The 25371-nt window shown below is 36.6% G+C and overlaps 2 protein-coding genes across 2 annotated transcripts; both read left to right on the top strand.

Annotated features, from left to right (window-relative positions):
* Nucleotides 1-1451: 1451 nt before the first annotated feature.
* On the top strand, nucleotides 1452-7633 carry LOC147277827 (pathogen-related protein-like). The gene is made up of 4 exons (XM_086255735.1): nucleotides 1452-1565; nucleotides 1628-1760; nucleotides 6860-7161; nucleotides 7430-7633. The coding sequence occupies exons 1-4, from the start codon at nucleotides 1452-1454 to the stop codon at nucleotides 7631-7633; spliced, it is 753 nt and encodes a 250-aa protein (XP_086111861.1).
* A 15615-nt stretch (nucleotides 7634-23248) lies between these two features.
* LOC147277826 (pathogen-related protein-like) lies at nucleotides 23249-24924 on the top strand. Its single transcript, XM_086254762.1, has 4 exons — nucleotides 23249-23400; nucleotides 23629-23761; nucleotides 23860-24161; nucleotides 24749-24924. The coding sequence occupies exons 1-4, from the start codon at nucleotides 23263-23265 to the stop codon at nucleotides 24890-24892; spliced, it is 717 nt and encodes a 238-aa protein (XP_086110888.1). The 5' UTR covers nucleotides 23249-23262; the 3' UTR covers nucleotides 24893-24924.
* Nucleotides 24925-25371: the final 447 nt, after the last annotated feature.

The following is a 25371-nucleotide window of genomic DNA, read 5'->3' as shown; positions in this document are numbered from 1 at the left end:
TTGAGTTGGTGCTTAAACTTTCAATTCAAACTGTATATCACAAATTTAAAGTCCTCCATTATGATTTAGAGTTTAACAATAAAACTCCAAAATGGAAGATTAACTTTAACTTTGTAATAAAATTTTAGATTAAAAATTAAGTAAGAAAAATAGATGAACTAGATAGTGAAGGAATTGGTCAATTAGACAAAAAAAAAAAAAAAAAAAAGATAGTGAAGGAATTGAAGCATTTAACTCAAACTAATTGATAACAAGTGAAGAGAGTTCAATATCTTATACACCACTATGACATAACTTATATTTTAGATGTAAGCTTTTTCTATCAACGGGTAGATCATATATATTTTGATTAATTAAGAGAAAAAAGGGAGATAATTTGACCTTAATTTGGAAAAACTTTAATGTACGTAACCGCATTAATTATAGTCATAATGAACTCTTCATGTTTTTTTTTTTAAGTTTTTGATTAATTTAGTATTGATACATAGATGCACTCTAGACTTTTCCAAGGGTCATATGTTTTGATTAATTAATCATAAGAGAAAAAGGGAACGATTTGACCTTTGGAAAGAACTTTAATGTAACTGCATTATTTTGATAATCATAAATTCATAATGACCTTTTCAATTTTTTTTCTATGGATTGCTAATTGGTCTTGACAATTAAAAAAAAAAAAAAAAAATCGAAGGAGCTGCCATAATTTTGTCACTATTAAACTGGAATATACAGCCCAAGTGCACGTAGCATCACTCATTAAGAGAAGAACTTACCTGCATCCTAAGGGATGCCAGCTGCTATCCCCAGCCCCCCCTCTCTTCCTTTCTCTCTCTCTTTCTCACTTCCTCTCTCTCTCTCTTGTGATACCACCTATCCCCTAACACGGGGATAGGTAAGTTATTTTCCACTCATTAATTATGTCATAGATGACTTGTGTGTGGTACTATGACACCTACTGTAAATGATGTGGCAGGTAAATTAATTTTTAATCTTAGCTGTAATAATTTCTTTTGCCTATATAATTACAAGTACTCAAAACATAGGGTTAAATACAAAAATGGTCCACAAACTTTACAATGAGTCTCAATTTAATCCACTAACTATAAAAAGTGTCAATTTAGTCCACAAACTTTCCAAGTTGTACCAAACCAGTACAAACGCTAACTTTTATCAGAAAATTAACGAAATTGGTCACATGAAAATGTAAGGAACGGACGAAAATGCCTCTGAAAATTTGGTCATTTGTTGTGCACATGACCAGTTTTCGTTAAATTTTTCGATGGAAGTTAACGTTTGTACTGCTTTGATACAACTTACAAAGTTCGTGGACCAAATTGACACTTTTTATAGATAGTGGACCAAATTGAAATTCACTGTAAAGTTCGTGGACCATTTTTGTATTTAACCCTAAAACATATGATCCAGCAGTCTGGTTCCTATACCATATGAGCATTATGGCATCTTCAAGTGTTGAGGGAGACAAGTACCGTTCCTATTTGACTGGTGAAGGAGAAAAGAGCACTAAGTGGAAGTTTGGTGCCCCTTCCAACTATGATGTTGTTAACTACGTTAGTGTATGTTATATTTTCATAATTAATCATTTAATATGTGAAACTTTTATTGATGGAAGATATGGCCATCTGGGTCACTAGAAGAAGAGGTGCAGAACCTTGTAAAGACGTGGGAAATGGAGCTTTTCCATAAGGCCAGCCTTGAAGATTTCAAGACACTTGATCCCAACAATTACACTTTCAGCCTAAATGGTAATATTATTAATTATTATTTAGTGATAAAAGTTCTGTTCTTAATAATTAGATAATTATTAAATGGTTTCAATAAAAATTGTAAAGATTATGGTTGAAAGTGATTTTCAATAATGTCAAATTCAAAGACAGATTACATCCTTATATACAATAGCAACCCTATTCTTGTTCAACACGTATACTTAGAATAGGAAACGTATTCTCTATAATTTCTATCCCATATACATAAAATCCCTACATTCAAGGGATGTCAATCACTTAGAGTCTTCTTCCTCAATACTCCCCCTCAAGTTGGAGTGGATATTGATGACACCCAACTTGCGTAATAGCATTTTGAACTGTTTCAAAATCAGTGGTTTGGTGAAGAGATCTGCTGGTTGCTCACTGCTTCGAATGTACTGCGTTTTGATTACTCCACGTTGCACCTTCTCTCTTACAACATGACAATCAATTTCGATGTGTTTAGTCCTCTCATGGAAAACCGAATTTGATGAGATATGAATTGCTGCTTTGTTGTCACAAAATAACCTGGTGGGTTTGCTCTGTGGAACATATAGGTCTCAAAGTAAGCTGCGAAGCCAAGTTACTTCACAGCTTGTGGTGGCCATCGATCTGTATTCTGCTTCAGCGCTGGACCTGGACACCGTGCTCTGCTTCTTTGACTTCCACGAAACAAGAGAATTGCCAAAGAAAATGCAATAACCCGTGGTGGATCTTCGAGTATCTTTGCAACGTGCCCAATCAGCGTCACAAAAAGCTTCTAGTTCCAACCGTCCATAGGAAGGCAAGAGAATTCCTTGCCCTGGAGTATGCTTGACATACCGTAATACCTTGTGCGTAGCTTCTAGGTGCGGCTTCCGAGGTTTGTGCATGTACTGACTCAAGACATGCACTGAATATGCAAGATCGGGCCTGGTTATGGTTAGGTATATAAGCCTACCCACGAGTCTACGGTATTAAGACGCATCAGCAAGCTCAGTTCCTTCTTCATGTGTCAGTTGCAAATTTTGGTCAAAAGGAGCTTTCGAAGTCTTAGCTCCCAAGAAACCAGAGTCTTCTAGGATTTCCAATGCATATTTGCGTTGGCTGAGTACCATCCCTTTGTCCGACCGTGCCACTTCTATGCCAAGGAAGTATCGGAGTTTGCCCAAGTCCTTTAACTTGAAGCACTTTGCAAGAAAATGCTTTGTCTTCAACAAGTCTTCTAAATTGTTTCCTGCCACAATCACATCGTCCACATATACTAATAAAACTGTACACCTTCCCTGCTGGTTGCGGACGAATAAAGAGTAGTCTGCCCAAGATTGACGAAAGCCACCGGTGTGAAGAGCAGCAGAAAGTTTCAAGAACCACTGGCGGGAAGCCTGCTTGAGTCCATACAACGACTTGTGCAGACGGCAGAAATTGTTCTCCCCCTTTCGTCCAAAACCAGGAGGAACTTCCATGTAGACTTCTTCAGAAAGATCACCTTGTAGGAAAGCATTGTTAACGTCTAGTTGATGTACATGCCAATTTTGCATGGCAGCCAAGCTGAGAAGGACCCGGACTGTAGTCAATTTTGCGACGGGTGCAAATGTCTCGTGATAATCAATCCCTTCCACTTGACTATAGCCCTTCGCGACGAGTCTTGCTTTATACCGTTCAACAGTTCCATCAGGGTTGTACTTCACCTTGTATACCCACTTACATCCAATAGCCTTCTTCCCGGGTGGAAGAGGAACTATACTCCAAGTCTTGTTGAGTTGGAGAGCAGCAATCTCATTGTTCATGGCCTCACGCCATTTGGGGTCAGTGGCAGCCTGAGAAAAAGTGTGAGGCTCTTTGACAAGGGAAATGTTAGCCACAAAGTTTCTATGATCCTGTGAAAGTTGTGCATAAGAAAGAACCTGAGCAAGAGAATGATGCGTACCAGAGGAACCTTCGGTGCTCGGAGATGGTGACGATGGGGAGCGGGAAGGAAGCTTGGCCTCAATATGGAAGTCCTGCAACGTAGTGGGTACTGTGGTGGCGCGGCTGGACCGTCGGGGAGGCGGATCAGGAGCGGAAGTATTTGGTGGTGGCGCAGGAGGATGTGGAGAGATGACTGTTGATGGAGAGATGTCTGGTGATGGGGTGTTGGCAGTGATGGGTGCGTGTGGAGTAGAAGAAGAAGGTGTAGAGAGATCGGCTTGTATGTCAGCAGAAATGAGAGGAGTTGGCTCAGGAGTGGGCTCAGGAGCATCGTCCTCACAAATAGGAAGGTTGTGGGAACTGAGGGGCAATGGGAGAGGAGTAAACCGAAGGGGATTCTTATGTGGAACTGATGCGGAAGATAGACTTGGAGTTGGACTAGGAAACTCATGCTCAAAAAATATGACATCCCGAGAAACTAGTGTTTTCTGTTCTTCAATGCAGTAGACTTTGTACCCCTTTTGATTACTAGGATATCCTAGAAAAATACATTCCCTTGACCGAGGGTCAAATTTACTCAGTTTGAGTGGATGAGAGGAAACAAAACAGCGACATCCAAAAACTCGCAAATGGGTATAAGTAGGCGCTTTGTGGAAGAGTTTTTCGAATGGAGTTTGTCCTTGTAAAACGGACGATGGGGTACGGTTAATCAGATAAGCAGCAGTGAGTATGGCATCACCCCAAAATTCTTTAGGAAGATTGGATTGGAAGAGGAGTGCCCGAGCTACATTGAGAAGATGACGATGTTTGCGTTCAGCGATACCATTTTGTTGTGGTGTGTTAACACAACTTGTTTGATGCAAAATTCCCTTTGAAGAATAAAAATCAACACATTGAAATTCCGGACCATTATCACTCCTAACAATTTTAACTTTGGTATCAAATTGTGTTTCGACCATGCAAATGAAAGAAATGAGTAACTGCCTAGCTTCTGATTTGTTATGCATAAGGTAAACCCAAGTGCACCTTGTGTGATCATCAACTATAGTGAGGAAATACTTAGCACCAGAAATAGTGGAAATATGGTACCCACCCCAAATATCAACATGAATTAATTCAAAACAACTATTACTAATAGAAGTACTCAAAGGAAATGGATTGCAAGTTTGTTTGGCTAGAGGACAAATTGAACAACGACTTGAATCACAAGCTTTATTATGCAAGAAGGGAAATAACGATGAAACTTTGCGAGATGGATGGCCTAATCATTCATGCCAAGGTTCTTGTTGTTTGGTGTGGACGACGTTGCATGTTCCTTCCTTAGGCATTGTAAGACAGTAAAGCCCTTCCCGTTCAGCTCCCGTCCCAATCACCGCGCCCGAGCGAAGGTCCTGTACAAAACAAACTCGTCGAATGAATATAGTCACGTAAAAAGAATCCAATACTAGCTTGCTCACAGATATGAGATTCAAGTAAAATAGGGGAACACATAGGACGTTGTGGAGTGTGAAGTTGGGTGAAAAACGAACTGTCCCAATATGTGACACGTGCAACCTGGTGTTATTAGGTAGACGCACGCTGCGGTTATGCACCGCTTTAACATGGGTGAGTAAATCAAAATTGCATACCACATGATCACTGGCACCACTATCCAATATCCATACTACTTGCTTATTATTTTGTGAAACTGCTTGTACCTGACATCTCCTCATAATTTGGAATGTTACCGACAAGATTTGTGGAAGAAGAAGTTGATGAATTCAGCATCTCCAATAGGTGTCTGCCTTCATTGGAATTACCAGCCCCATTCTTGATCTTGTTTAATAGCCCAATCATTTGTTGACACTCCCCTTGTGAAAGAGGAAAGTCAGTCATGTCTCCTTCTTTTCCGTCACCAACGAAATTGGCCCTGGACTTAGAGTTCTGTCCTTCTCGCTTCCCATTATTTGGGGTTTCCCCCATCAGCTTCTTTCTCCGCCTACAAAAATTGTAGGAATGACCAGTTCCTTCACATAAGGTACACGTTATGTGTGCTCTACAGTATTGAGTATCATGGTTGTCCACTTTGCACTTTTCACACCATCTTCTTGCCCTTGTGCCTTCTTGAGTGAACCGATTCCCTTCTCCTCCAGACTTCTTGACTGCAAACGCAGTACTTTCAGTTGCAGCAGTTGGCTTGGTACCTGATACCTCCAGTTGCTTCTCATGTCGCAGTGCTAAAGAATATGCCTTGTTTAAATTGGAAAAAGGTTCCATTCCTATAATGTTGCTTCTGGTTTGAGCAAAATTATCATTTAAACCCATTAGAAACTTCAATGTCATCTGAGTGTCTACATAACTCTTCACAGCTTCATTCGCATCACAAGTGCAAGTTGGAAGTTTACAGAGCGCCTCCTTTTGATCCCAGAGGCCTTTAAGCTTCGTAAAGAATGTGGTTACGGAGCTCGTTCCCTGTTCACAAGTATATATGGAAGATTCCAGTTCATAAAGAGAGACTGTATTGACTTGAGCAAATCTCTCCTTTAATTCATCCCAAACAGCTTTGGCAGTCTTGCAATGAATCACACTTTTTGAAATTTCTTTTGACATCGCAACTATAAGCCAAGATTTTACCAGTGTGTTGCATCTCTCCCATTGCAGCTGCTCGGGAGGGTTGTGAGTTGGTTTCTCTTGGGATCCATCAATGAACCCCATCTTGTTCTTAATCACGAGAGCCATTTGCATCGAACTCTCCCATGTCACGTAGTTATCTCCCTCCAGAATTTCAGCAAGGACAGTCCCTGGCTGATCCGAAGGAAGGATACAGAGTGGATGATTCGAATTTTCCCAAGGCGTTTTGGACTTTGATCCCTGCGACTCAGATTGAATCACGGCTTTGGATGCATCCTCTTCAGCCATTGGGGTAAGATTTGTGTTTCTCTAGGGTTTTTAGAATTCCAGGTCTCAAGAGCGTATTTGCTCTGATACCATGTAAAGATTATGGTTGAAAGTGATTTTCAATAATGTCAAATTCAAAGACAGATTACATCCTTATATACAATAGCAACCCTATTCTTGTTCAACACGTCTACTTAGAATAGGAAACGTATTCTCTATAATTTCTATCCCATATACATAAAATCCCTACATTCAAGGGATGTCAATCACTTAGAGTCTTCTTCCTCAATAAAAATTAATTATTAAATTGAAAATTATTAATTAATGGACAGGAAGGAAAGGCATAACCCTTGAAGAAATAGCCAAACTTGGAGGTGGCTATAACCCCTTGCTTCAGACCTCACTGCCCGAGAATCTGAGGGGCTATAATCCTGATAAGGAAACAGCGGAGTCATCTCATAAGGCTTTCACAACAACATTCCCTCGTGGGTTTGCCTTGGAGATCCTCCAAGTCTATTTTGGGCCACCACAGATTGTGTACAAATTCAGGCACAGGGGTTACATGGAGGGCCCTTTCAAGGGCCATGCCCCAACTGGAGAACTTGTGGAAGTCTATGGAATGGCCATTTTTGAGGTACTTCTCCCTCTGCTTGTGCAAATTAAAGCTAGTTGATTTTTTGCGAAAATCTATGAAGTGCAGCATAAAAATGAACAATTTGAATTATGAGATTACATATTTGGTGGACCAAAAAAGATAATAAATCTCGTATTATCTAATTAACTGGTTAACTTGAGAGCGCTTCTATATATATATATATTATTTTCCTTTCTTTCACCTAAAAATTTAATACAACTAATGTTATTGTTTTATCTCTGCCTGTTTATTTGGACCAAACTAACAGGTGGACGAGCACAACAAAATCGTGAAGGTGGAGTTCTTTTATGACCTTGGACAACTACTTGGAGCTCTCTTGAAGGGTGCAAAATTGAGTACTTCTTCCGAAGAGATAGCTTCAAGCTGCCCTATCCTAAGCAAGGATGAAAAGATCGACCATATCGGCGATATTTCTGCCAAGATATCAGCTTTTTCAGTTGTTGATATGTAAATGGCATGTAAGATATTTCACTGATATATCAGCTGGCGAGTTCTCGGACAGATTGGCAAGCTATCGGAGAAATGGACGAGCTATCGGCAATTTGGATCCCTTTCTTGTCGACATCGCTCTCTCTGTCTGTCTGTCTATTACTATGTTCTCTCTCTCTCTCTATTACTCTGTTGCCACATCTGCTGTTTTAATTAATTTGTGGGCAAGGTTAAAAATGTGGGCTATTGCTGATGGTGGGCTGGTACATTGGCTAGTGAGTTGTTTGTAATTGTGGGTGGGTTAATAATGTGGGTCAGTATAATTAGGTTATGGGCAATAGATTTACTTTAATGGGACTTTTTAATGTAATATTTTAGTGATTTAATATGGTGAAGTAGCCATATTGAAGAATTTCTCACTCAATATAAACTATGAGTTTGGTGATATGAGTTATGTTATTTAGGTTAATCAAGGGTTATGTTATTTGGGTATTATATTTAGATATTTTATACTTTATTCTCCTAATGTCCTCCTACATATCATATATTTATTAAACATATACTAGTTTATGAAATTTATTTGTTTAATACATATATTCCTTAGAGTTTTATTAAACCTTCTTTTACTCTTAGTCCGGTCGATAGAAAAAAAATCATATGTTTTCATTGACTTACACCGATATTTTTCAATATCGATATATATATATATATAAATTTGAGGATCAATATTTAAGAAATTTTTGATATTTTCAACCTTAATCCTAAGGAGTACAAGGTAGTAACAAGTTTATCTATAACTTTACGAGAAACTATTGTATGTCATCGTAACACGTACTGATGTAGTGTTACTAATTCACTTTAATTAAGACAAGTGCACAATTATTAGTATCTAAAACCCTTACACCCTAAACAATACGTTTAAAATTGTATACGTGTTACAAATTGAGTGAATTAGTAACACCATGTCAACATGTCATGGGACGTTACAATCATATACAATAATTTTTGTAACTTTATTTTCTGTAAACCATGTATGTCTGGTATCAATAATTTGTGCCCATTTAAGCATATAAAAGTTGTAGTGCTTGGAATATTATTGGTCAACAATTTTTTTTTTTTTTTTTTTTTGTGTAAGGGGGCCGAAGCCCAAAAAGAAAACAAATTAACTAAGCTAGAACAAGCCTAACACTAGAAAACCCTGCAGCATTTGCAAACAACAATGAAACAACAGCAGTAAGAGGTCCTGTTCACAATAGCAAGAAAATAGAGAATCAAAGTATTGAAACCAAAGAAAGATGAGAGAAAGCTCTGTATCGTTTTATTCATCATAAAACACTACAAGAAAAACCTTAATACATATCACTATTTTAATAATAGTTTTTATATAAACCGATATTATAAATTTTTAGATATCAGTTAATTTTTTAAACGATGTCTTAATTCATTAACATATTACCATTTTTTTTTTCGATATCTTAATTTTACATTTTTGATTAACAAATAGATAAAACTGATATGTAAAAATCATAACTGATAACTATATTTCACCTTAAAAAACACGTTTCCCCCAACTTAAAAATTTTGGCTGAGTTTCCTAACCCAAGTCACGATATCCCTCACTGGCCTCTCGATCAAACACACACATTCCCTCACACTCGCATCGCACGCCTCCCTCGACCCTCAGCCTCTCTCTCTCTCTCTCTCTCTCTCTCTCTCTATTTCTCTCTCTCTCTCGCCGCATCCTCTCTCGTCTCATCCATCTCTCTGTCTCATGCAGTCGCCGTCGCCGACGCCATCACCATCGCCATCGCCATCACCGTCGTCTCCCTCCCTCCGTCTCACCACCATCCTCTCTCTATCTCATCGTGGCCTCCATCTCTCTGTCTCACCACCATCCTCTCTATTTATAACCCATCGTCCGTCCCGACTCTCACCTAGTCACCCATCGCCAATCTAAGGTAATTTTTAATTTAGGTTTCTGTTTAGGGATTTCGGTAATTTTTAATTTGGGTTTCTGTTTAGGGATTTAAGTAATTTTTAATTTGGGTTTCTGTTTTGGGATTAAGGATGTAGGGTTTCGATTTCTATGTTCTCTGTTAGGGTTTCCAAGTTACATTTTGATTTAGTGATTTTGATGCTAAATTTCCTCCAATTTTGTCTCAGATTTTGTACAAATGAACAAGCAGATATTTACTTTCTTGGGTGAGTACTTCCTCCATTTGTTGGTCCTATATCATTCTAAGTTTCTTCCTTAACATAATCCACTTAGGCATATGCGTTTAGTGGCTTTGTATAGAAAAAATTGCATATGGGTAGCCACAGATTTCCTAAGGCATTTCAAAGTATTCAGAATTATAAAACTTTTAATAATTTTGAATACTTTGAAACTTTTTATTGGCTCTGTTTCTATTGTTTTTATTGGATTTTTGCCTGATAAATAGATAGTGATTAAATTAGGGGAGATAGTGATTGGATGTTAAATCTGTTGGTTATATTGGTTTTTTTTTCCTCTCTTATGCATAAGTTGTTTATATGCACATGCTAAATCATGATTGACTTTATTATCTATAGATTGCTATGTTTTCTATTTGGTGCCTTGTTATCATGAGTTGGGGTTTGGTTGGGATATTGCTATGTAATATTTGTCGTATGCTATTCTGAAGGAACTTTTGCCCTGGCGGATTATTTTTCAAACTTTATGTTTTATTTTTCTTACGCTTTTCAATGCTTTATGTTTTATTTTTTTTTTTTTTTGAGAAATTTGTTTGGTGTTGATGATCGTGGTTGATTGCAGATTTGTTTGGACACCAAGAGATTGATGGAGACACACTTGGTTTCTTTTTAATTTCCCTTCAAATTTCAGAGGCTCACTCACAACATTTGTAGAATTGGTGAAATTTACTGGTTCTGGTTTACGGTTTACATGTAAGTTCTTCTTGTCATGGTGTTCCTTTTTTCTTTTTTCACTCTCACTTGCAGCTGAGAATACCAAAAAATCATGAGGCTTCTTCAGAAGGAGGGGAATGCTTGCTATTCTACTTCTGTCTGGTTTGCTAGCACTATTTTTCATCATCATGTTTGCCTATTTGGGGCGTGTAGAGAGACAAATGTTAGACAATATTACAAATAGAGTCCTATCTATTCTCATCACTATTCTTTCTTTTCAGGTAAGCTTTACAGAGGAGTATATGTGGAACATTGGTGCATTTATAAGTTCTCTTTTGCTGGAAATTAAAGCTCTTATGGGTTTAAAAAAGTGTAAGTGGCACAAATTACTCGTGTTTCCTATATTGTTATTTGTGGGATAAACTAGATAAAGGTATCTTGCTCTTTCATATCAATACAGTTATTTCTGAACCATTCATGAGTATATATATATATGGATTGTATATTAATATGTACCATCTTACATAATATGGATTGTATATTAAATTGTGATATATAACTTAAATTGATATTCTGTCTAAACTAGTGCTATTAGACAATTTAATGGGGTTACGGGAAGGAAAGGGCCGAAATCACCAACTTGGAAGCATCTCTATGTAAGTGTCTATGTATTAATTAAGTCTTTAAGTTTCTTATGTCTTACACATTGGACTAATTTAATTAAGTATAACTCTATGTAATTTCCTTTGCTTGTCTATAGTGTCCTAAACAACCGGGTGGTGTTGAATGTGGATATTATGTCATGAGGTACATGAAGGAAATAGTTGAGGACACAACCCTTGCATATGAGTCGCAGGTTAGAATACTTACTCCTATTAGGGCAGTTGACTGGTATATTTTGCTATCCTTTGTACAGTTCTAACTTAGGAAACTTGTAAAAGGGAATTACAGAAGGAAGGGATGGCCTAGCTAGGATACTAGTTTGTTGCTGGTTTTTAAGACTTTGTTTTCTGGCTTTGCATCTTTTTAATTTTTTTTGTGTATGTGTGTTTGGGTTGGTGCTGTGTGCATTAAAGAGTGTGTTTGGGTTGATGGTCTGCATTTCTCTTCTATTACCATTATTTTTAACTTGCATTATTGCTGAACTCTAGGCTGATACTGTGACTACTCATTTATACTTGCATGATCCATTTTTTGAATCATATATATGTGCAGCCATTTGAAAGCCCTTGCTGAATGCAAGAAATGTAGGCCATCTGAAAGCCATCTAAATCATATATATGTGCAGCCATCTAAATTCAATACTTGATGCAATCTTATTAATGCTTTTGGCCTATATTTTCTTAATGCCCTTTGGGATCCTTGCTGAATGCACTTTTCAATACTTTGGGATCCTTGCTGCAATCTTATTAATTAATGCACTTTTCTTTCTTGTTTTCAGTGGAGTCACCTGAAGAACAAGAAGAGCAGTTACACACATGAACAAATAGATGAAGTCCGGGTTGAATGGGAAGATTATGTTTCCATGAATTTTATTTAGACTAACATGCATGTTTTTGGTACCTTTTTGAGCATTCTGTTGTAAATATGAAGATATATACTAGCTAGTTCACATTCAAATCTTTTGTATAGGCAGAATTTATGCCTAGCTGAATTGCACTGTCATGCCTTCATTATTTTTGTACATGTTGGCATGTGTTTAATTAGGATCTAGCTAGCTAGAGATGGATTTTGTGAAGGTTATGGAGATAGGCAAGTGATTTTGAGGTATACATGATGAGGGCTATCCATATTTTTATATGGATTTGTAATCTTATTTTGTTAACTTCATTACTGAGTTTGGATGTTGGATTTATTTATATGAATGGAAGAATTTAAGTTGGATTACTTTAGAAGCTTAGTAATTGTTGCGTGGATGCATATTTACCAATTAATTTTTATCAATATCAGAAGCCTATTGCATATCAGATTATGTAAAAATGCATCGATAAGGAATGATGTTTCAACATCATTTAAAAAACAAAAAACTGATATCTAAAGGATACTTTTATATTAGATTTCAAGTACCAAACCGATATGTTATACACCTTTTATATCCGATTTTAAGTACAAAATCGATATATTATACACTTTTTATATCCAATTTTAATTACAAAACCGATATGTTATACACCTTTTATATCAGATTTTAAGTACCAAATCGATATGTGATACACCATTTATATCCAATTTTAATTACAAAACCAATATGCTATACTCATTTTATATCTGATTTTAAGTACCAAGACGATATTGAATACATTTTTTATATCGGTTTCAAAATTACTAATGATATCATAATTATCTTACATATCTGAATGCAGTTTTTAAGATATCAGAAATGATTAATTTCTGATAACGATGGTGGTATATCATATCAGATTATCAAACAAATACGATATCTAATATAGTATAGACATCAGTGTATAACCGATATGTAATATGGGAGAATAGATATCAGCACTCAATATATCGGTTGGAAACCTAAATAGATATCGGTTTATCACTGATATATATTAAGGTTTTTCTTGTAGTGAAAACCCATAACTGAATATTACAATCAATATATGCATTTATGAAAGCCATCGTCTATACTAACCAAACTAACTAACTAAGCCAATCAACTACATATACATGGAAACTAGCTGTAGACAAATGTAACAAACTAATAATACACTAACTGCCTATCATCCCCCCTCAACCTCAGCAAGGGGACCAAGTCTAAGGTTGCAACAATGTTGAAAATGCAGAGGGCTATTGTTAGTTTCTAAGATTTGTTATATTGGCTATTTTCCTTGTCAAAACCTTTGTATTTAATTTTATTAATCACTCACAAGCTCTAGGCTAGATTAAGGACAAGTTCAGCTGTATTGAAGAAGTCAAGAATGAACAAGACTCAAGGTATACTGAACTTCATTCAATTCATGAAAATATCATTTTTATGTCCATTTGACTAGTCATAAAGAACAATGTTTTTCACGTACAGTGGTTGATACAGTGACAGACACTGCAGTGGGGCCATTTCGGGTTTTTCTTTTAAAGCCCATTTCATTGAAAGCCCATTTTCTGTTTTTTACTAAACATACATGTACATTGCACATGACTTGGTTCCCCCACTGTATCAATCAGATCTGATTGCATCTTAGTCATTCACGCCACACACTTACACACACATCAGCACTATTCATCATCTTCTCCATTTCTGATTTTTGAAAAATAAAGCAATATTGGTTTTTACAGCTCCTCATTCCTATCCTTAGTAATACTAGGATACCCCTCTAGGACAAAAGGAATATGCCCCTCATTCGTCTCTTGTGGACAGTCATTGATTGGCTTCCAAGTGGCTCGGGCAAACATGGAAATGGTGTGTGTGTGTACGGGTATATGATGTATTCCGTTCAGACTTTTCAGGGGGCATCCATGAGCATTTTCAGTGGGTATTTTCGTGTGTTTATGCCTGGGTATTTTCGGGGTGAGTGCTCATTTTTATCAAGTTAGAAAATGTTCATTTAATTCTTAAAAATCAAAATGATTTTCTGAACTTGTTTGTTTCATCTAAAATTATGAATGGGCTTGAGTGTTTAAATCTTTTTATATATTTTTCAAACACATTCATTCTACATTTTAGTTGAAAGATTCAGTATCAACCTTTTCATGCCTCTAGCTTGAGAAGGTTGATCTTCTTTTTAAGAATCCAACATTGGCATATCATGTTCATACATTGATGAATCTACTGGGCTTGGTGTGAATTGGTGCCATGGGTTGATGAGCTTGGAGTTGGAGCTGCCTTCTTCATGAATGACCAATTGCCTTGCTTATGGAAGTTGCACAAAGGGGTAAGAAAGCTGCCACTTAGTCTAGGACTTAGTGATTCAGCTTGTGTGTTGTATGCTCCCTTTGTATTGAACTTCTTCTTTAGTGGATTGCTTGGTCAGCTGGAAAGACCCCCAGTTTTTAACCGTTAGTGGTTTTCTGGGTGAACAATCGTGTGGCTTGTTTGTGATTTGTTTTCTATGTGTTGCTGATTATTAATTCGAAAATAACTTCACAAGATCACACACTTCACTTTAGCATGTTAACTTAGACCATGAATGCTAAATGAAAGTTTGTTAAATCTGTCCACACACCACTTTAGTTGTTGATAGCACTGGGATGCTTACATTGATGGATCCTTTGAGTGCATATGGTGTCACTCAATTCCTTGGTGTGTTCTGACTTGTGGTATTTACTGAAGTTGGTTGATTTTACAAGTAAATCTGGAGTTTCAAATTTTAGTTACTGCATCGTCAGAGTTGTGTCTGTTTGACTAGTTCCTGAATGATCATATAAAATAAAAATTGGGGTCCGATCACTGAAAGTGAATTTAATCAAGTTAATTGAGTGAATAGATCACCTAAATTAAACTTTCAGCTATGAAGACCCTTAGTCAAAACATAAGTTGTATTGTGCAGAGTAGGCACATACTCCAAATCCAAATCACCATACTAAACTCTCTCTCTCTGAGTTAATGAAAATTTGTATCAAGATGCTGGATACGCTGGATTGGTTCCCAAAGGAAGAGCTGAAACATTATCACAACGTATGAGTGGATGAGAAGGCAAAGATACATGTAAATCCTTAAGCACATTGCACAACCAAGACAAATCTAAGACAGTGTTGGCCAAAGCCCTATACACAGCCTCTGTAGAACTTCTAGCAACAATATCTTGCTTCTTAGATTGCCATGAAACATGATTTCCTGCAAAATAGACAGTGTATCTAGTGGTCGATCGTCTATCATTGATGTCTCCTCCCTAGTCAGAATCTAGCCACACATTCCCTTTTAATCCTAGCCATCCATTCACTCACCATCCATCTATAAATACCCCACCACTTCCATCATTTTCATTCACACCAAAAGCTTGTTTTTAGAGCTTCTCTCTCTAGAAACTCACTCACTCTCTCTCTATAGTTGCTCTTTCTCTCTCTAGGGATCAAATAGAAATTTTTCTATTTTGATCATAGCTTGAGTTCTACAAGTCTGATTGGCGAGCCGTTTTAGCCTACATGTTCATGAAGCCAAGCCCCACCTTCCAGAGTCAAAATTTTGCATAAATTAGGCATTTCATTTTAAAGCCTTCAGTAGTCCTTGCAACCCTTGTTGAATTTCTACTGAAATTTCATTATATTTATACTTTTGTTAATTATATTCTTTTATTCGGTTATTTTGCTAGTCTAATTGTACCGAGGTTCTGCCCGAGCACCGTTTTCTACAGGTAAGCTCGTAACCCAACTTCTTTAATAATTGTTTATTTAAGTTGTGGTTCTAGATGACACTCTACTTAACTGTTTAACTGAAATTAGATTAATAATATATTGAGGACATATCTGTGGTAACTGAACAACGTGTTGTCTAAGGGTAGTCCATGAGCATACATGCGTTGGAGACTGGGCCAGAGCTCCTTCAGTTTCCTCATGTACAGACCTGGACACATTGTAGGTTAAACACTGATCAACTTCCTCCATTTAAAATAAAATGAACTTAAGTAGAAACCAAACGGTCTAACATGATTGTTTGTCTTGGGGAGCAGATCGAGTCATGTCGGATCAAGAATTCAGAGAAGCCTAACAATTACGCTAGTGCCGAACCTCTAAATTCTACCTAGTCTTAACAGACAAGGTCGGGGGTACGGTTTGTACATTCCTAATAGCTGTCGTCGAATTTGGAACTCTAGCTTTCCCAATAGGTACGCCAGGAAAAAGTAGACATGGAGACAGGCAGGGCTTCCACATTAGTAACAGGTTGGCGGAAAACACCACATCCCGGTTACAGGGTTTTGTCGTATTTTGATAATACTATATATTATGAAATTGTTTTCAAGTATTGCATGGATTTTGTATGGCATACTTGTATGGATTTAATTGTAATTACCATTGTGACCTGAGAGTAAAAGGCCCAGTGTGGTGTCCTTGGGTTTCAATCCCTTAAACCTCATCGTTTCAATCCCCTAAACCTGAGAGTAAAAGGCCCAGTGTAGTGTCCTTGATGCGGTGTTTACGGACGGGCTAGTTGAATGTCCTTTTGGGGAGGCTAGCCTATGTGGTATTCACCAGGAATGGATACTCTTGCTACCATATCGATGATTGATTGGATTTTGGTATGGGTAGTTGGCCATTTGTGTTGGCAGGTAAGTATTCTGAACTAGACACGTGTCAGATTTTCACAGAAGATGTGTGACAACATGCAAAGGTTTTACTCACTGATTATTGTTGTGGATATTCTGTTGTGTTGCAATGTTTCACTTTGGTTTTCCTCTCATTGAAATCATATATATATATATATTATACCTTCATTATCATTTTCAAATCTAACTTCGGATTTCCCCCAAGGGGAAACAATGATCGTATGTGATGCTTACCCCTCTTACTGTACTCTTGTGAGTGTAGATCTCTCAGTGAATAATGACTTGGAATAAGGCCGGTGGCGTGACATCTGTATCATGTCAGTTTCAGTTTTAGTTTTAGCTTCCTGTCTATCTGGTTTAGATCCTTTATTTCGATTAGTTGTGGTGTCTCTCGTCTTTTGCAATAGGTGTTCTAGACATGCAGATTCCAAAATTCTAGTCTCTTTATAAAGTATATATCTTGGGAAATTAAGCTGATTTGTTAATATTAATTTTTTGAAATATTCAAAAAAAGCGCCTCTACTGCATCCTCGAGATTCAGGGTGTGACATTATGTCCCCTCAACTCTTAATAATGGAGCTCGTTCAACAATAGTTTTAGCAATAATAGTAAGACCATGCAATAAAAGCATCACCACCCACCAACTTTTAGCAACATCCAAGGTGTTAAATTTCAAAATTTTCGGCGAAATTTCGCCTAAAATTTTGATTTTCTAGGATGTCGAAATCGAAACCCATATTTGTTAACTTTTCTGGATAATTTCGTCAAAATTATCGAAATTTCGCCGAAATTCTGGGTGAGATCGAGGGAGCAAAAGAGGCTGGTTTTGGGTTTTGGAAGGCTGGGTTTTTGGAGAAGAGGCTGCGTTTTGGGAGAAAAAGATGGTTTTGGCAGCAGGGGGTGGCAGCAGGGAGATCGAGGGAGAAAGAGAGAAGGGATAAAGAGGTGGAGGTGAGGGTGAGGGTAAGGGTGGGTTAGTGATGGAGATGCAGAGAGAGAGAGAGAGAGAGAGAAAGAGAGAGAGAGGGGATGAAGAAGAAGAAGAAGAATAAAAAAGAATTGGAGAGTGGAGACTAACGGGGGAAAAGAAAGGAAAGAAAAGAAAAAAGGAAAGAAAGAAAAGGAAGAAAAAAAAGGAAGAAAAGAAAAAAAGAAAAAAAAAAAAGAGAAAAAAATTAAAAGGAAGGAAAAAAAAAAAAAAAAAGGAAAAAAGAAAATAAAGAAGGAAAAGAAAAAAAAAAAAGAGAAAAAAATTAAAAGGCTTGATTAGGGTTTGGGGCCTTTGGGTAATTGTAAAGAAAAAAAATGGTGTGGGGTTTCGTTTGGCCGTTTTGGAGTTTCATTTAGTTGTTTTTAAACCCTAAATCAGTAAATTCTAATATATTTATATATAAAAAATAATTTAAAATACCCTAATATCATATATCATATCCTAAATAATATAGAGTATAGATTATAAAATATATAGAGTTTAGTGTATAGATTATAGAGTATAAATAATATACTAATTTCATTTATTTATTATACTAATTTTATTTAACAGTATTTGTCTCCAGCGCACACAGGGACGGACGCACAGCCAACCTTGGGGGGTCGGGCGACCCCCCGAACGGCGGAGCACGCAGGCTTAGACCTCTGGACGGCGACACCAGCGACCCCCCGACGTGAAGAAGGCGACCCCCCGACCCCGACGACCCGACATGCAGAAGGCGACAGAGACGCCATGAAACAGAGAATAATTGAACCCTTTGAGCTTTGAGCTTGAACCCTTCAAGTACCTGCCGTTGGAGGTTATTCAGATATGGAAGAGGTAAATACTGCGCTTGAGAAGATGCGTCTTCTGGTCACTACATTTAAGTTTCAATATTTGAAATGGAAAACGGCGGAAGAAACTAGTTGTGGGATTGTTAGTAGTAGCAGTGACTATGGCTCAAATGGTTGTTCAACTACTGCTCATGGCTCAAATCCTTCAATCTTAATTGGCCAGCACTAAGTATTTCTGGGTTCAACTACTGCTCCAGCCTCCAGCCTTCCAGGTGATGAAACGCCATGAAACAGAGAATTGAGAAACAGAGAAAGTGAGAAGAGAAGAGGCTGAAGAGGGGGCTGGGCTACAGAGACGCCGTCGCCCCTGCTACAGTGCCCGGTCCCTAAAAAATTTTGGCGCCGCTTCGCGGCGCAAAGCTCTACCTAACCATGACCCCCCAGGTTGGGGATCCTGGATCCGTCCCTGAGCGCACATTATATTCATCTTATATCACATGAAACCTACTATATAATTTAGTTTCTTTCAAAATTTTCTTATTTTGATAGTAATTTTTGTCTAATTTTTATTGAAATTTAAAAATCTTCTAAATTTTTATCAAAAGTTTCATTGAAATTTTTTCGAAATTTGAAATTTGAAATTTTATTCATTGGCAACATCACATTTATTTCTAATGAAGCAAGTTGGCCATTCCGACAAAAATTACACTGTTTGAAAAGACAGACCAACTAAAATAGCTTTGAAGATATACTTTTTTTCTTGTGGTCAAAGGCTTTGAATATATACAATGAAACGTTTTATATGAATGCTTATTATTGGTGCACATCTTTGACTTTCATTTGTGGATTACGGATACGTACTGCTGGCCATACCCAAAATACCCATGTTTTCGGAATCCGAAGTTGTATCACATGAACACTATCACATGCAACATGTGTAATTTGCTCCATCTTCATTTATTTGACAAGTAAGAACAATTTGATTTGTCGTGGTTCATTTTTAATAGAAAAAAGGAAAATTCTAGGGAAGCGACAAATTTGAAATTTTAATGGTTCTCATCGATCCAAAAGATAATGAAAGATAATATTTTGGAAAAACAATGAAAGATCATTTATTATATTTTATTAATTCTCAGGTTGTAACTTGGACAGCAAAGGTAGTAGTGAGATTTTTTTTTGGGGGGGGCGGGTTCAATTACGTTCGTAAGCTTTGTTTTGGAGCAGTAGATGAATATGAAATTCTCTATGGAAGCCACATACTTGTTGAATGTACATGAAATTCTTAAATTTTGAATATATAATTAAGATTGAAACAAGTAAAAATAAATACAATAAATTTTTTTTTTGACCAATAAATACAATAATTTTCTAATTTTTGACAATCATCTACTCTCGGGCAACAAAAAAAAAAATCAACTTTTCTTAAGTGTTTTAGGAGATTAATGCCAATTTGTTAATATTAATTTTTTGAAATTTAAAAAAAAACATCTCTATTATATACTCGAAATTCAGGATGTGACATTATGTCCCCTCAACTCTTAATAATGGAGCTCGTTCAACAACAGTTTCGGCAACCAAGATAGCTTCAGCAATAATAGTAAGACCATGCAATAAAAGCATCACCACCCACCAAGGAATAAAATTTCGGGTTTCGAGGAAATTTCGATGGAAATTTCGACGGAAATTTCGAAGATTTTTAAATTTCGACAAAAATTCGACGGAAACGATGGAAATTGCTATCAAAATATAGAAATTTTGAATGAAACTTTACTATATGTTTATTTAACATATTATCTAATACATTGATAAAAAATATTGAAGAAACCAAATTATATGATAGGTTTCATGTGATATGTGATGAATATAATGCGCGCTGGAGGCAAATACTGTTAAATAAAATTATTACAATGAATAAATGAAATTAATATATTCATATTTTATAATTCATACATTAAATCCTATATATTATATATACTCTAATACTCTTTATTCTTTATAATCTACACACTAAAATATTAGGGTTTAGGCCCTTTAAAGTATTTTTAATTATTTTTATCTATAAATGTATTAGGGTTTATGGTTTAAAACAATTAAACGAAATCTCAAACTCTTTTTTTTTCTTTCCAATTGTCCAAACGCCCCAAATCCCAATTAACAATAAACTTTTTTTTTTCCTCTTTTTTCTTTTCTTTTTTTTCCTTTTTTTTTCTTTTTTTCTTTTTTTCTTTTCTTTTGACAATCATCTGCTCAGGCGTGTGGGCCACTATCTTTTAACATTTAGTGCCTACTATTAGACCTGGCACCGAGTCATGTTTTTGCAAGTTCGGGTCAAATACAACACAACCTATTAAGTTAATAGGTGAACACGATACGATCCGTTAAGTCAATGGGTGAAAAAAATTCCAACACGAATACAACACGAAAATAACTAGTAAACTCGACACGACCCGTTTCACCCCTTAAGAAAAAAAATATACATTTTTTCAAAAAAAATTTAAATCAAATATATTATATTACATAAGTAAATACATTTTATTACATAAATAAATATATTTTATTCCATAAATGTATAGTTTAAACGTTACACATAAGAAAAATCGAAAAAATGTGCAAATTAAATGATTAATATCATAAGAAAAAATCAAATTAAATATATTTATTTCTTAACGGGTCACTAATAGGTTTCGCGGGCTAACACGAGTACGACATAAAAATTAATAGGTCACTAACGTGTTCACCCGATTTCAACACGACATGATAAGCCTTAACTTAAAAACTGATTTTTTTCGTGTCGTTTCGTGTTGTGTTAACAGGTCGATAGGATATTGCCAGATCTACCTACTATGACTCTATCCTTTCTTGGCAGGATATAAATTCTACATGAGTTAGTGGTTAACTTTCAATTCAAACCATATGTCACCAAATATTTAAAGTTTCCATTATGATTAGAGTTTAATAACAAAACTCAAAAATGGAAGAAAAGCTTTACAGTTTTAATTTAATAAAGAGTGTAGATTCAAATTAAGTGAACGACTTTTTGATTAATTAAAAAGTGTAGAACAGCTTATAGGATTACAAATGTTTTGATTAATTAAAAGAGCAAAGGGTAAGATTTGACCTTTGGAAGAACTTTAATAATAGGCTTATTCGCGCCAATGCCCCCTGAAAGTAACTTCGATTTTCAATTTGCCCTCTGAAACTTCATTTCTCCCACTTTGCCCCCCGAACTTTGCAAAATACTATATTTCGTCATGTCCGTCTATGGATCCGTCAAAGCAGCTGACGTGGCGCTTACGTGGAGGGGCAATTAGGTCTTTTACCTGACGCAAAGCTGAATCAGACTGACAAGATGCCAAATCAGCTCCACATCAGCATTAAGTGGGACCCCTTTGAATATATCTCTCTCTCTCTCTCTCTCTCTCTCTCTCTCTCTCTTCCTCTTCCCTTTGAAACTTCTTTTGAATATCTCAGCCTTTAAACCCAGCCGTTGGCCCCACCACTAGCAGCTCCTCTTTCTGACGCACCACCCCACCCTACCCAGACACCGGCCAACCTCCCTTTCCTCTTTCTGTCTCTCTCTCTCTCTTCCATTCTCTCATCTTTCTCTCTCTTCCTCTCTCTTCCTCTCTCTCTTTGTCGCTAGAAACCCAAAGTCGCCAAAAACCCAAAGTAGCTCACCTTCGGGTAAGTCGCCGATTATGGAAGTTGCCGACCTCCGATCAACTTCGATCTGGGGCAGAAACGAGAGAGAAAGAAGGAGAGAGGGAAGAAGAAGGAGAGAGAAAGAGAGAGGGAAAGAGAGAGAGGGATGAGAGGCTGGCTGATGGCTGGGTGGGGTGTTGCGCCGGAAAGAGGACTCGCCGGTGGTGGGGCTAGCGACTGGGTTTGGGTGGGGGATCTGAATTTTTATTTTTTTTTTTGCCAATGGGGGATCTGAAAATTTAAAAATAAGTTTTAATTTTTGTTTTAAGTTTTTAAAACCATTTGAGTTTTAAAATTATTTTTATTTTTATTTTTTGTACACTTGGCGTCTTACACACCAAAATGCCCTTCCACGTAAGCGCCACGTCAGCTGCTTTGACGGATCCATAGATGGACATGACGGAATATAGTATTTTGTAAAGTTCGGGGGGCAAAGTGGGAAGAATGAAGTTTCAGGGGGCAAATTGAAAATCGAAGTTACTTTCAGGGGGCATTGGCGCGAAGAAGCCTTAATAATATTTTAACCGCATTAATTTTTTTATTTTTTATCAAGGAATAGAGCCATCTTTATTGAATTGAGTTCAACCAAGCATAAACATGATGAGGAAAGAATTAAGCCAAACAGGGCCAACCTCTTCCCAGAAAAAAGATTGACTACTAGCTACTCAAAGAAAAATTAATTGATTAGGCCACAACATTACGTACAAGTGCGTGGTGTAAACACAATAGAAATAGCTTGAAAATAACCGCATTAACTTGATAATCATATACTGCCTCTTCATGTTTTTTTTAATTAAGGATTACTAATTGGTCTTGACAACAGAAAAAATGTAAGGAGCGGCCATAATTTAGTCACTAACTAAACTATAATATACAGCCGGCCAGAGTAGCATCACTCATTACTTATGTCATTGATGACTTGTGTGTGGTACAATTAATGATACCTACTGTAAATGATGCTGTAGGTAAATTAACTTTTATTCTTATCCATAATTACTTTCTTTTGCCTATATAATTAAGACCCTGTTGCGAGAAAAATTTCAAGCATTTAAACACATTGATCATCCAGTAGTCTTGTGTACACCACATAATCATTATGGCATCTTCAGGTGTTGAGGGAGACAAGTATCGTTCCTATTTGACTGGTGAAGGAGAAAAGAACACTAAGTGGAAGTTTGGTGTCCCTCCCAACTATGATGTTGTTAACAAGCTCTTTGAAGAAGGCAGAACTAAGGTTTCTCTCTCTCTCTCTCTCTATGATTTTATATGTTTGTGACTGTGACATCAATTTGTTTTTAGGCTACATTAGTATCAACTTTTGTGGTGTGTCTTTGGATATATATCATTTTCTTTGTTGGATCATATACGTACGTTTATTTTGTGGTGTTGTGTTTTTGATATTTTCATATATAGCCATCTAATTAATCTGCGAAACTCTGATGAATGGAATTATATCTGGAAGATATGGCCATCTGGGTCACTAGAAGAACAGGTACAGAACCTTGTGAAGACATGGGAAATGGAGCTTTTCCACAAGGCCAACCTTGAAGATTTCAAGACACTTGATCCCAACAAGTACACTTTCAGCCTAAATGGTAATATTAATTATATTTTGAGCAAAGTTCTTAATAATTAGATAATTATTCAATGTTTTCCATACTAACTAAATTGAAAATTATTAATTAATGGACAGGAAGGAAAGGCATAACCCTTGAAGAAATAGGCAAACTTGGAGGGGGCTATAACCCCTTGCTTCAGACCTCACTGCCCGAGAATCTGAGGGGCTATAATCCTGATAAGGAAACAGCGGAGTCATCTCATAAGGCTTTCACAACAACATTCCCTCGTGGGTTTGCCTTGGAGATCCTCCAAGTCTATTCTGGGCCACCACAGATTGTGTACAAATTCAGGCACTGGGGTTACATGGAGGGCCCTTTCAAGGGACATGCCCCAACTGGAGAACTAGTGGAAGTCTATGGAATGGCCATTTTTGAGGTACTTCTCCCTCCATCTTGTTGGGCAAAAGTTGGTTGATGAGTCCGATCATACACTTTCACAGATTTACATATACACTACACTGCATGTCGATATTCGGCATATATAGTTTAGCTATTTGTGCCGTCCAGTGTTTTACTTAAAGGCACTTGGAACGTGGTTTGTCAAAGCTAAAAATTCTAGAGTTAAAACCAAATCTAAAGCCTCCAAAAGTCATTTAATTTACATTTTCTGTGTTTATTATAATCATTAATTTGTTGGTTTTTTTTTTACTCTCCTTCTCTGCTTATATCCGAAACGACATCCTTTAAGTTGAATAAAAGTCAGGAAAAACGATTTAGTCAAGGATCAGCAAACTAAGGATCTAGACTCTTTCCTCCCACATCTCTTAAACCTACTTGGCTAGTTCAAATAGGTTGAAAACTCTCTCAGTTCCGGTCTTGGCAGATGAGTGAGCGTTGGTCCAGTTTCATGCATCAATAATTATACATATTATTTTCCTTTCCATCTCCTAAAAATTTAATATAATTAACTAGCTACTGCTATTTCTTTTGACTCTCCCTGTTTATTTGGACCAAATTAACCAGTTGGACGAGCACAACAAAATCGTGAAGGTGGAGTTCTTTTATGACCCTGGACAACTACTTGGAGCTCTTTTGAAGGGTTCAAAATTGGATACCTCTCCAGAAGAGACAGCTTCAAGCTGCCCTGTCCTAAGGAGTACAGGGTAGCTTCAACCTTTCTATAAGTCTTGTTTGGCGTATCAATAAGTTGTGCATGTATGTACTTATCGGTCAACACATTATTGAATGTCTATGTTTCTTTGTATCAGGGAGCCATTAATAAAAATTATATTTTTTTGGTGAATTATATATGTTTTGTAGGACTACATAATATTACTTTAAAACTGATACATTATTCCTTGGAAAATATAGAGGATCTATTGAGAGGATCAGAGGATCGAGAAAAATTGGTATGGAGCTGTTTTTGTCATGTGGTAGAAGTGACAAAACAATTTATTTACAAAAAAGTAAGAACCTATGTTTAAAAAATAGAAAGTTATTATCGAATTAACTTGGATATATCTTTCAATCTCTTAATTGAATTGTTAAGTTACTCAACGTATCTAAATCAATAATTTTTTGGATTTTTTGCTTGTTCTTATTTTTACTTTTTTGTTTTTATTTTAACCATGTAATGTAAATTCTTG

The sequence above is a fragment of the Dryas octopetala genome, chromosome 8, assembly GCF_963921425.1.
Source record: "Dryas octopetala chromosome 8, drDryOcto1.1, whole genome shotgun sequence".
Lineage (NCBI taxonomy): Eukaryota > Viridiplantae > Streptophyta > Magnoliopsida > Rosales > Rosaceae > Dryas > Dryas octopetala.
This window is presented reverse-complemented; position numbering and strand designations above follow the sequence as displayed.